Here is a 13,784-nt window from a genome sequence, read left to right on the forward strand (position 1 = left end):
TTTCAGAATCAGAGATACTGACACGCCGGACCGAAGAAAGTCTTTGAAAATTGGATAATCCCTCTTCCATTCTCTGAAGTCCAGTCAATGGATACAGTTCAGACGGAGGGGAAGCAAACTGTGCTTGGTTGGAGCCGAATGAAAGTAGCGGCAAGAATGAGGGGAGGAAGGGAGGAGGAGAAGGAATGAGTATGCATGCAGGTCAGCTTATTGAGAGAGGGAGAGGGAGAGAGAGAGAGAGAGAGAGCACGCCGGAGATGGAGAGAGAGGAGGGAGAGGGAGAGGAGGGAGTCCATTAAAGCCAAATGGGCAAAGTAAATAACATTAATGCTTATTGATTCCATCTAAAATACAGCTATTTATTCTACTGACCAACAATCAATGGCACTGGGGCACTTTGGAAGTCCCTCACCAACACTGGCCCATAGTAATAACATAGGACTAATAACAAATGCCCTCTCATTACACTGGAATACAGAAATGCATGCATTCCTATGGCTCATATTTAACTAAAACCACACTGCACTATTGGTCAACCTGTGGTCAATTACAATTTGCTTTATTATTACATGGATATTAGTTGGTTATATACAATTGATTTCATATTCTTGCTAAACTCTGGAGCATTTATGGAGTTTCCCACTGAGATCAGAGATACAGGATGAATCCGCCTTCCTACTTGGGAAAGTGCAATGCCGGTTAAGTGGAACTCCAAGTCAGAATTACGCAGAAGATCTCAAAATATTAGAAATATCAGTCAACGATAAACTAACCTTCTCTGACCGGATTTTTATTTGAAATCTCTTTCAACTTCAATCTAGTATTCTCTGTAGGAAAGTCTTTTATTTTTATGATAGTATGGGTTAGCAGTTTATTCCAGAAATACATGAAATGACCACATCTTTCTTAACAACGCATTACATGGTGGTGTCACAGAATGGGTTAAGATTACGTGCCAGCACCACAGGAACGCTGCCAACGCAAAACAAACCAGGCATGAATGAGGCACGTAATTTTAACCTGTGGTGGTGTTACGTATTTTTCCTAATTGACTTTGCACTGGCACTGTTTCGGTGGCGCTGGCGTGTAATTTTAAGCCATTCCGTGGCCTCACTATGTCATACGTTGTCACAGTTTTTTTTCAATCGCTTTACCTCCTCTGTCAACTCAGAAACCCTGGTATCAAAACAGTAAATCCATAAGCCTAATGAGAGGCGCTCTGCCCAAAATAACACATTTTGTTTGCAAAAGGCTCTTACCATGACAAAACATTTCAAATATGCAGAAAAAGCACAATTTGTCACCGCCCAATACAACTAATCCAGCCACTCACTCACTTCATACTCAACTCCAAAATGCAACATACCCTTTTCGGTCTGAGCAGGTTCCACTTTACTTTTTCCTGTGTATATTGCAGTCATATTTTTTTTGACAATTTACATCATTACATATTGTAAAGCAAGTAGCAAAAGCCAATATTTCCCTCAAACAACTCAACGTATACCCAAATGAGTAGATTCCTTCAATCAGCTTTACTGTACTGTAACACAGTTTAGTTTAGTTTTAGTTTAGTTTAGTTTATTTGCACATTTATAAAAACAGAGAAAATTAATGAATTAAAAACATACATAACGTGTGGGTGAGGCAGAAACCCACGAGGGCTTATCTGGAGACCTCACCTCTGAGAAGCAGAACGCAAACAACAAAAATATCAGAAATAAACATGAATGTCATTTACCTAAGTAATATTCTGTACAAACATTGCAGAATAAAACTGTGCAAAACTGCACAAAGGATAATTAAACACAAAGCAAAAAAAAAAAAAAAAAAAAAAAAAAACAGAATAAATAAATTCACAGAATCGTTACAAGAATCTGACTTATGTACTGGAGTCTTTTGTTATCAGGGCATAAATGACAATTTACAATTTCAATGATTCAGTTGACAACAGAATACAAAATATAACTATCAGTTTGTTCTCCTGTGAGCTACACAATCAAATGTGAACTTACAGTAAAGAATTGCATCCAAACTCAGAAAGACTTTGAAGTGAAATTTTACTGTATTGATGGCAAAAACTGAAATACTGTAATTCACAAACAGTATTACACAGAAAAACTCAAAGGAGTTGAAAAAAAAAAACAGAATACAATTTATAGGCCCCTTTTTTGTAGGTGCATCCTGATTGATTGGTGAATGGTGATTGGTGGAAAGGGTAGTGATGCAGGTGCACTAGTGGTTTCACAGTGATGCAGGTCATTTCTATCAGCTGTGAGCAGATGTTTTGCTTTTGACTACTATAGCGAAGTCAATGGAGTCAGGGCCATGTAAATGAAACAGAAGTGTTGTGCAAAAGAGCGTGGAGAATGTATGAATCCAATGAAAAGGTATGAACACATTTGCAAAAGAAAACTTCTGCTGTGGTTTGGAGGTGAAGATGCCGACAAGGTGGATCTCAGTTTCATTATACTGGAAAAAGTGACTGAAAAAAACTGTAAACACAAAATAAGCAGAATAGATAAATTCACAGAAATGTTACAAGAATCTGGGGTATGTACTGGAGTCTTTTGTTATCACGGCATAAATGACAATATACAATTTCAGTGATTCAGTTGACAGCAGAATACAAAATACAGCTATCAGTTTGAACAAGGTTCTCCTGTGTGCTGCACAATCAAATGTGAACTTACAGTAAAGAATTGCATCCCAACTCAGAAAGACTTTGAAGTGAAAATTTTACTGTATAGATGGCAAAAACTGAAATACTGTAATTCACATATAGTATTACACAGAAAAACTCAAAGGAGTTGAAAAAAAAAATACAGAATACAATATATAGGCCCCTTTTTTGTAGGTGTATCCTGATTGATTGGTGAATGGTGACTGGTGGAAAGGGCAGTGATGCAGGTGCACTAGTGATTTCACAGTGATGCAGCTCATTTCTATCAGCTGTTATGTAGATTGGCTTTCAATCCCAGCATGAGACGTTGCTCTGTTTTAATTTGTTTGATTGTTTTTATTCTTTCTACTGTTTCTACTGTTTTGCTGTTTTTAAAGTGCTATATAAATAAAGTTGAGTGGAGCTGTGAGCAGATGTTTTGCTTTTGACTACCACAGTGAAGTCAATGGAGTCAGAGCCATGTAAATGACACATGTGAGAGGTGCTGTGCAAAAGAGCGTGAAAAACGTGCGAATCCGATGAAAAGGTGTGAACACATTTGCAAAAGAAAACTTCTGCTGTGGTTTGGAGGTGAAGATGACGACAAAGTGGATCCCAGTTTCATTATACTGGAAAAAGCGATTGGAAAAGAAAAAAAAAAAAACTGTAAGAAAGCCATGGTCATTTCATGTATTTCTGTGCGATCAGGTTGGTTTATTTGGTTTATTCTTTTAATTTGATGAATGAAACTAGCACTTGTGGTGAAGATGACCGGCTGTGGCTAGACTAAGTAATTTTAGCAGATAAATTCAGCTATCGACGATACTGGCATCTGACAGCCAGTGTCTCCTCATGCTTGGAAATCTGACCAAAACAAAATGAACCTAAGATAAACGACAATTCTGACTGGTATGATTCATGTGTAACTATTACGTCACATGTTATTACCTAGTATGAACCCTAGATATGACAAATTACAGTAGAGTAAAGGCAGACAAAGAAGACCGTCATGCTTAGCTACAATTAAATGGACTGGAGTCAGACATTTCTGACCCACCTGTAAAAACCCCTTCATTTGCATTCTCTGTGAGGCAATATTATTAGTACCACTAATGTACACCTTATTATATGAGAAAAAAAAATCCCCTTGGAGCTCTGGAAAGCACACAGCAATCTGAATACATTTTGCTGAATAGATATAAGTAAAACATTAAAGGCTGGCAGTGTGTGGGAACGAGCGGCTGGAGATAGAGAAGGGTGCGAATTAAATCAAACAATGTGAAACGCAGCGGTGGTTGAAGGTGATAAATCTCTCAGAACGACTTTGGACAGTGTTAGATCAGCGTTGATTTGGAGAGGAGAAGGCAGGAGACACAACAGGAGGAGAGGAGGAGGGAGGAGAGGCAACAGGAGAGGGGAGGTGAGTCTAGTGTACTGCGATACAGCCCTGCCAACCAGCATTTTCTGTACCATTTACACAACGTGACAGCAAAATATGCTGGTATGAGTCATTATATTAGTTGAAAGGAAGAGTGTTTCTTGCTGCACCTAATAAAACTGAGGCACAGCTAACCCAGACGCAAACCGGGAATGACTGACAATTTCATAACATCACAAACCGGTCCTGCTGTGGTCGGATCGGTCGAAGTGTTAGAGGAATACAGAGCGATGCCGACTAAAAAAAAAAACAAAACACGAGTGGGAGTTCTTGACCCGTGTGCTGTATATCAGGCTGAAGGTTTGGGATTGAAATGCAATACTGGTGCACAGGAAATGGGTTTTGAAAGGAAAGGTTATGACAGGGGGAGCTGAACCATCAGGGCCAACAAATACCAGGCAATGACAGAACTGAGAGATGCAACACATACTTCTCTCCTCCCGACAAAGCATTTCATTGTAAAAACGAAAGACACAGCTTGTGGTGGCACATTATTTATGTGTTGCAAATTTCATCGACAAATGAGATCGATTTTGTGTTTAGATACTGATAGCTTGTGAGTCAGCTCATATGAGGTAGTCTATGTCTTGTGTTGTCGTTAGAAGCTTGTTTCAGAAGAGAAATAGATGCATATCGACATAAAAGAACAGTTCTCTCAAAAGTGAAAATTTTGTCATCAACCCTCCCTCCATGACAGCTGAGACTCAGGTTTCTTTATCCAGACACTCTAAAAACACCTGAGTTATTTCTTTAACTCAGTTCCTGGGTTACTTGTGTTGGATTACATTTCTGGGTTATTTTTCCAGAGCCATAACCATTTCTTGGGTTATAAGGATTTTATTTTGACCCAGTTTGTGGGTTTTTCGAGTTGGGTAATATTTCTGGGTTATTTTTTCTGAGAGTAACCCATTGTTGGGTCAGAGACTTGGGTTTGATTGATTGATTGCTTATTGATTGATTGACTGAATACTTTACGAACAGTTTGTGTAACGAAGAGCACTTCATTACTAGTGACTGATAGCTTTGCTTGTAAATATTGCGCAACATGGTTGGTAGAAAATGCACTTTAAGCAGACAACTTAATTGTGCACTTTAATAATGGCACTTGGCACTTTAGTCGCAATATTTGCACTTTATTATTGGTTTGCACAGAATATTTGCACATTGCATATTTGCACATTTTATACAGACTATTTATTGTCTATTTATTGAAGAATTTACAACTTGGTAATTTAACAGTGTAAAACCGTGAGTGATGTGTGTCGTCGGGCTTGGGTTGTAGTCAGGGCTTGGCTCCACCTTTGAGGGTACAATTGAATTAGCTGCTGATACTGCACTTACATGTGATTGCCTATTCAGAATTGAATAGTGTTATGTGTGTTAGCGTCTGTAACACTGTGTGGAAATGTGCAGTAAAATCATATAAATGTGGAAGTGCTTAATTAGTAATTATACAACACGTAGATCCGACCGAGCAATCTGATTGGTCAATCAGATGTTTAGAATGTGCTCAAATGAGCAATAGAGCACGGCTAGCCGTGCTCAAATGAAAAAAAACCTCTTCACTGAAAATATTACTCCGCCCGGCAATGTTATTGCCCGAGTCTGTGTGGTTTCCATGGCAACAAGAAACGTTTCACTGAAAACCCGCATCAAAAGCCGCTGTCAACTTTGTTAGTCTACATATTGGACCGTTTTGTTGTCAATTTTGATTTATTTGGCGACCTAAGTTTGGATAAACGGCTGAACGGGGAAGACAAGACAGAAGAGAAAAAGGAGAGATACGCGAGAGTGACGAGTGAAGAGCTGGATCAGCTGGAGAGGTCAGGAAATGAAGCCGGTACGGCCCGGTCAACGTCTTGGGCCGTCAAATATCTACAAGACTACCTGACAAACACCGGGCAAACAGCTGATTTCTCACCTGTAAAGAAAGAAGAGCTAAACAAGATCCTCCGTGAATTTTATGGAGCTTTAATTTCTACAATAGAGAATGAAATGCGGAGTCAGCACCACGGACAGTATCTGTAAGATTTTCCACGGAGATGTGCGGCTACAGCTTTTTTCTTGTTATTAATGTGTTAATGTTATCAGTTATTAATTAGCCTATTAATCGTTATTAATTTGTTTAGTCTTTATGAGTTGCCTAGGCCATTGATTGAATTAATTTGTCAATTTGTTTGCATCTGTACACTGAAGTGAACATTTAATAAAGCAACACATCTGTGAAAACTGTCGTCTTTATTTCAGAGGTAAATTGATAACAGCCTGAAAAGGTGATTAGCAAAAGCCCCTGAAAGGTGGGGTTGAAATTATATAACTCTGTTCAGCCTTAATGTGACTGCTTAGGCCTACTGTTACTTTTGCTGCTTAGCCACATTAATCGGAGCTGACGTTAAATTGGAGTGACACACCGCCAGCTGAAATAAAACATCTGCCGGTGAGTTTATGAAAAGATTGTTTGTTGTGGTGCCGACACTGGAAAGCAGTAGCCTATATTTAAATATAGCCTAACTGTTCATATAAGATGGTTGTAGATAGACTTAAGATCAGCTATGCTGCTGAGTCGCTGTCACGGCACCTGTTAGATTAAAAATGACTGAGAAGTCGGCAGAAGTATAACTATCAGTCCACGAAAAAAATATTTTTTCCCAGCGGATATTCTAGTAACAACATGATTGAGCTATCAGAGCAGTTTTGTTGCTATCTATCTGTGGTATTTATTCAGTTTTGGGAAATCACGATGTCTAGAAAACATGGTAAGTCCAAGTTGGCTGGCTGACAGGGACTAGTTAACGTCAGATCTCTCAGATTTCCACTGAAACGGAGAGAATAGGCCTACTAGCAAAAAAAAAACTTTTACATTTTGGCAGCGAAATGCCCACAGTATGAATACATTTTGATTATACATTTTATTTTGTTGGTAATAGTTGTATAATCGCATTATTACACTCGAGGGTGTGCTTGACCGTTATTATTGTCACGACAGTGACAATAATAATGCTTAAGAATACTGTGTGAAAGTTTTAGCCCACTCAACTTTTGGGTTGAGTGGGCTAAATGAATATGACCTATAAATTGGGTTATATTGATTACAATCCTGGGTCATGTTAAGAGAGAAATTGGGTTATTTATTTAACCCAGATTATGGGTCAAAATGCATAACCCAGTTTCTTGAGTCAAAATAACACAGCAAGTAGTTGGACCTTTTTTGACCCAGGGGTTGAGTTAAAGTTGGGTTATTTTTTTAACCCAGCAGTTTTTAGTGTGTACAACACACCAGGATAACTGTGCAGCAACCGTCTCTAAAATAGCTGCAAAGCGCCTCCTCTGAGCTGTAGGTGCAATTCCCTCACTGGAACATATGCCAATCCAATGACAATTTAAAAATGATGTAGTCATAACATGTGCTCACAGATTTTGGAGCAAACCCAATCATTATTGAGGTGAGTTTAATCCAACATGCGACAAAAATTCAGCTAAAACTGAGCTGTTAAGTTAACCGCATGCACATGTGTTCAGTTATCTGTTCAGTTAATTATTCATGTCTCTGGTCATTTCACTGATAACATTTTAATTGTGAACTGTTTTGCACTGGAAGTTCCTCCAGAATTTCAGTGCTTGTCAGTCCACCTCCCAGTGCATGTATCTCCACACACCCCAACATCACGAGTCTCTGCTCCCTGGAGGTGTGCCTTGACTCACTGTAACGCACAGAGAGGCTGCGTTTAAGTTCACTTTTAAGAACATGGATGCAAATAAAAAGTGGTGCTTCACAAAAAAGGCAGAGTTGTCCTTGTTGGAGTGCAAAAAAAAAAAATGCAGCTTGTGCACCATGATCCAAACCTTACAAAGTCCAAATAATCACATCGCAAGTAGATAACCTCGATTTAAACCGTTAGCTCAACTCTTCACTATAATCTTTAACAGAAAAACAGTTTATGCCGACACACAACCAATTACTGTTCACTCACATACTGCTCGACAAGAGCGGGGAGCTCATTATTTCACATTTTACAACTCTGGAACCAGGTACCCATTCACTTCAGGCATTTTTGAAAAGGTTTCTGCAAAGTAGGTGCAGGAGTAGATAAAGATACATTTTCATTTTTGGGTAAACTGTTCCTTTAAAGCTGAGTTCATGACGAGTGAAGTGGCGCAACTAGGAGATAACGTCTGATCACTACAAAGCAGGAAGGAATATTTAAGGAATAAATAAACCTCAAACTCACAAATTTTCTTAAGCCTGACCTCTAATTGTGAAAAGTAGTGTCCCTGGTCATGAGTGGGCTAGTTACTCCTTAATTATTTGACATCTTACAGGCACATTATTTTGAGAGTTATACAAATATAAAAGGGTAGCTATCGAATACTGTGTTGATGGTTAACTAAATGTTTTGCAGCATTTTATTGCTTTAAAGTTGTGCACGGATGGCAGGTCCTCTTATATGGTGTGGCAGGGATGAGTGCAGCACCTGCTGTATGACAGATGCATCAATAGCAGGGAACAGAAATAGACTGGCTAAGTGGATGGAGCTCATAGCCACAGCACAGGGGAGGCAAAGGCCACATGCACAGTGGAAAAACTCCCTCGCGCTGATTAAGAGACAAAGTTACGGAAAGCAGACAATGTTTGGGGAGAGGAGGGAGACTGGGATTGACAACGACAATGGGATTTTAACTTTCCCCCGTCACCTTTGCTTTAAGAGCCCATTTCCAGTGCACTGGCATCACATTTCAATCTTCACTCCCTCATTGACTCTGGTCTTTAATTTAAATTACTGTAATATGCTACTTCACTGACCATACAGTCAGTGCTGTTTAGTTTTGCAAGTGCTATTATCTTTTAGTGCTAATATCGTTTCAGGTCCGCCAGGGTCATATTTTATTTTTTTTTTTCTTTTCTCTAATTCCAATAGTTACAATAACCTGTTTAAACAGCGGCGCAGTGTCAGCAGAAGAGCTCTCATCCGTTGTCCTGACAAAAAGGCCAATTATACTGTCACCTCAAAACAAACACTCACTGTTCAAGGGGAAGAGAGAGTGCCTTTCTCGCTCACATTAGTCCTTGCCGCTGATGTGCAGTCAAGACAGTCATTGTGGCTACTCCATGACAGGTAGCCACATATACATACACCACCCACACACACACATGCTGAGCTTCAGTCTTTATTGTGTGTCCTCCTCTGCAGGCTCAGTCAATAGCAATGTTTGGTTAGGCTCTGGTGGGTCCCTGGGGGCCCGGTCATTATGACTTCTTTCAGTGACACCATGGAAAGGCCCCTGGAGTGAGATAGAAAAGATGTAATGGGAGGGAATTGTCCTCCGAGGCCCAATTAGGGGAACACTGCCTATGACAAAATGGGAGCCAAGAAAAGAGGCCAAGGTAGACGGTGTCTTTGGGGGGAATACATGATGTTAACATGCTACACTATGACTGCATGGCATCGCATACCTAGCAATGTTCAAAAGTGCTCAGAAAAACAAGCGTTGAGAGATATTTTACGGTGTTTACATTGTCCCGGTGATCACGTGTGCGCGTGTTCAGTATGCATGCATTCATTCAGTAATACTGTAGCTCACAGACTTGGAGATGAGGTTTACTGTTATTGACCTAAGCCTCCACCGAGACAAACATGCTCCACTCAGAAGGCTGATTGGAGGTCATCGTTTCCTCAGGCAGCTCTGGTCTTCAAAACAGCCTGGGGAAAGATGGAAGAGGGGGGGGTGGAGGGGTGGGTGGGTAGGAAGTTGCTGGCAGTTTGGAAATGAGCAAAACATGATTAACCATCTGCCAGAGGAGCAGATGTTGTGATAAATTGCAACTTTCAAATGTTGACTCTCTGCAACCCATTTGGACGTACTGACGAGGAGGCTTTGCATATTTTTTTTTTGAGTACGCAGACACTGAGACGTCTTCTGTATGTTATGAAGGACGAGTGTTTTCCCACTGTGCATTACATCTCCAACACACTCAACCAAACAAAATGCTGCTCAAATAAAAGGAACTGACAAAGTGTCACTCAAACTATGCCACCAAACAAGAAAATATCCACCGCGGGTGTTTGTGAGTCTGTCCACACGGACAGAATAACGCGGTCCCTTGCAAAACAGAAAACACGCACCATTTAACCAAACATCCGTCCAATTGAGGAGTGAATCAAAACCATTATCTGGAAAAGCACAACTCTGTCTAAGCTGTTCTGACTTAACACGGTAGCTTGACTCAAGATCAGGCTGTAATATGAAGTTACTGACAGATACCCACAACAAATAGAGGTATGTAACCATACATTCACAGCTAGGTCAGTGAATGTCGGAGAGAGAAGATTATATCTTTCAGAGGCAGACTGGCATCGCTGCAGAGGATTTGCAGTTACATTACAAACCTCTTAGCACCATTATGGAAGGCCATTAAAGAAAAGGTTGTGCACAACAATAATGTCAAGCCAGAGAAAACGAGACAAGACTCCCTGAAACTGATTGTTGTGTGGGTGAAGGTACAGCACACTCACTTAACCTTACAGGTAAAAGTGGAAAAGTGGGATTTGTTTCCAAATTTAGTTTCTACAACACAGTTAACTCTCTTGCTGCTCAGAACGTCATTACAAGGTTTCTCATGATGTCAGGTGCTGATTGTATATTAATAAGCCACAGTCCCTGTTTGGAGCAGAGGGAGGCGACTACACTATTAGGCAGAGATGTTCAAGATACGGCCCGCGGGCCAAATCTGGCCCTTGAGCACGTCTCATCTGGCCCCCAACATGTTACGGAGGGAAAGGGGAAAAAACATACAAACATATTTTAAAATCAAAAATATTTTTTTAATTGAAATGTTTGCACCCAATTATTATAAAATATAATATGCAAAATATGTATGATAAATTGATAAATTAATGATTAATGATAAATTATGCTAAATGAATATGATGTAGCACTGTAAACTACCAATCGGCTGGAAGTCAAATCGGCCGGCAGTATGCTTGATGTAATTCTGCATTATGTGTTCTTTCCATGAGCCAACATGCAATTTCTCTTTAATTAGCAAGTTACAAATGAATTGACTTAAAATAATAAGTCAGAAATTTGGCTAAAATAAAATATGTGTTGACTCGAGTCATATTGATGTTGGCATAAAATAATCCGGCTCATGTGACGGTCTCATTTGAATGACTTGAGCCCTCTACCTGATATGAGTCTGACTCTCCTGCTGTAAAGGGCCATGCTGCGGTCCTCAGAGCTCTTTGGGTTAAATAAAGGTAAAGATAAAGGTAAAGATTAGTATGAGTGAGCATCAATCGTGTCACTCCGTCCTCAAACACTCAACCTCACTACGAAAACCATTCCAGCGGATTTATAAACTGCGCCCTCGGATTAGACGACTCAAACAGGGACGGCATGGATTGCCAATGCGACACCTGTGTTCACCTGCTCTGTCGTGTCAAAATGGCTGCTGTGAAGAAGGTCTATTACGCTGTGCTGAGACAGCCACGCGAACACAGCGGCAGCTCTGAAGCCACTGAGGACGCAGCTCTGAAGCCACTGCACGGCCTCCAGCCCGTGTCATCACCTTCAGCTCCTCTATTAGAAATGATAATGTAATTCCTCATATAAAAAAAAAGAATTAATAACTCCAGTTAAAGTAATAAAGTCTCAGATAATGCCGTGACATTTTCAGACTGATACTGAAGCAAGGAAGTTTCATCAAGAAAGTTTCATCTAATCAGGGGGGAACATATGATTTACTTTGTTAATGGCATTTTTTTTGAATATGTCTATATATATTGGGGAGTTTGTTCCATTTTTGACTCATGTAGAGGAACGTGTCACCACATTTTTATCAGCTGCTTGCAGGCACGCGGGCCGGCTCGAAACAGACCAAGCGTTAGACAACACAGATTAACGGAGAGATGTTACCTGACAGATCCCTGTTGACCCCCAGGGCCATGCCGTCACGGAGCCAGAGCACCATGCCGTGGTACCCGGGGATAGAGCAGGGCAGGGTGACCGGCTGGCCTGCCACCACCACCAGGTCTGTGGGCTGCTGGGTGAACGTTGCACCGCTCCCTGCAAGAGCAAAGGGGAATTGACGGATTAGCTTGAGTCACACGACATAAAACGATGAGAAAAACCTGAAAACAAGAGGAGAAACGGTAAGCGCTGGTGAAAAACCTGCCGGCGAGGAGTCCGGCCGACTTGCAGCCTTGATAGAAATGACAGAAAATGACACATTGTGCCGGACAACTCCGCCATTAGCTTGAGGTTAGGTCAAGTAGCAGTTGTAAAGTAGCGGCCGGCACTGAAGCAAGAGCAATAAAACTGCACAGCAAATTGCACCTAATAAATTCAAGGCTGCAAAATGAAAGCGTACAGTATACTCAGAAGGACTGCCGCCATACAACACATATATGATATCTGTGGAAACTTACACATAGTTCAACTACATGGCAAGATTATGTTAGAAAATATTGTAAGAGTTTTTTTTTTTTTTTTTTTTTTATCATGCCCCCACAAAAACAACATCAGGGCACTTCAGGTAGATGGTTTGTACAGCAGCTTATTATGACCTGAAGTAAAGTTTTAAACAGTGAAAACAACAAAATAGTATTAAGGGAGTGACAAACGGGGCTGATTTATGGATCAATCAAGTTCAAATCCAAGCTAGGACAGTGCTCGTTTTTAGATAGCTAATGTTAACTAGCTAATATTTAAAAAAAATCACTAATATAAAATTCACTAATATAAGATAGCTGGCATTACAACGTTTTGTAACCTTAACCCTGACTTTTCCCTAACCTTAAGTGTTACCACAAACCTTTCCCTAACCTTAACTGTAACATTTTCCTCACCTTCACCAAGTATTTGTAGCGCCTAGCTTATTAGCGAACGTCGTTCTCAAGCTTTTTTCAGTAAAGTAGCCTCTTTGAAGTATTTTTTTTCTGCCAAGTACCTTCTGACCAGTGCAAAAAAAAAAATAACAAAGAAAAATTTGGTAGGAAAAAAAATCTTTATAAGAAAGTATTCACTGCAAAAACTCAAAATCTTACCAAGATTATTTGTCTTATTTCAAGTCAAAAATGTCTTATTCCTAGTCAAAATATCTCATTACACTTAAAATAAGACATGATCATCTCAGAAGTAACTTGTTTTTAGACAATTGTCTCTTGTTTCAAGTGAAAATTTGCTTGTTTCATTGGCAAAATTTGTTTCTTGTTTCTAGCTAATTTTCACTTCTTTCAAGTGAATTTTCACTTTTTCCACTGGCAAATTTTGCCAATGAAACAAGCAAATTTTCACTTGTTTCAAGTGAATTTTCACTTGAAACAAGTGAAAATTGTCTAAAAACAATTTACTTCTGAGGTGATCATGTCTTATTTTAAGTGTAATGAGATATTTTGACTAGTAATAAGACATTTTTGACTTGAAATAAGACAAATAATCTTGGTAAGATTTTGAGTTTTTGCAGTGTTGTGTCATCTGAAACAACAACCTGATACTGAGGATATTTTTTTCACTGTTTTTGCGTCTTTTTCTCTTCTAACTCCTTGTTTTTGGCCATATCGCCGCAACGTTTCAACCATAAATCCATTTCCTGGATTTTTCCTGCTCATAGTGAACAAACGTACTCGACAACCACGGCGGCAGATTTAAACCACAAACACACTCACTTGACACACGCTGAAAATAATT

General features: G+C 39.8%; 1 protein-coding gene across 1 annotated transcript in view; it reads right to left on the reverse strand.

Moving 5' to 3' along the window:
* Positions 1-13,784, reverse strand: part of LOC115371013 (kin of IRRE-like protein 3) — a 141,563-nt gene that overhangs the window by 108,433 nt on the left and 19,346 nt on the right. The window contains exon 2 of the mRNA XM_030068129.1: positions 12,012-12,161. Within this exon, the coding sequence (XP_029923989.1) occupies positions 12,012-12,161 (150 nt within the window). The remainder of the gene's footprint in view (positions 1-12,011; positions 12,162-13,784) is intronic.

The sequence above is a fragment of the Myripristis murdjan genome, chromosome 14, assembly GCF_902150065.1.
Source record: "Myripristis murdjan chromosome 14, fMyrMur1.1, whole genome shotgun sequence".
NCBI classification, from domain to species: Eukaryota; Metazoa; Chordata; class Actinopteri; order Holocentriformes; family Holocentridae; genus Myripristis; species Myripristis murdjan.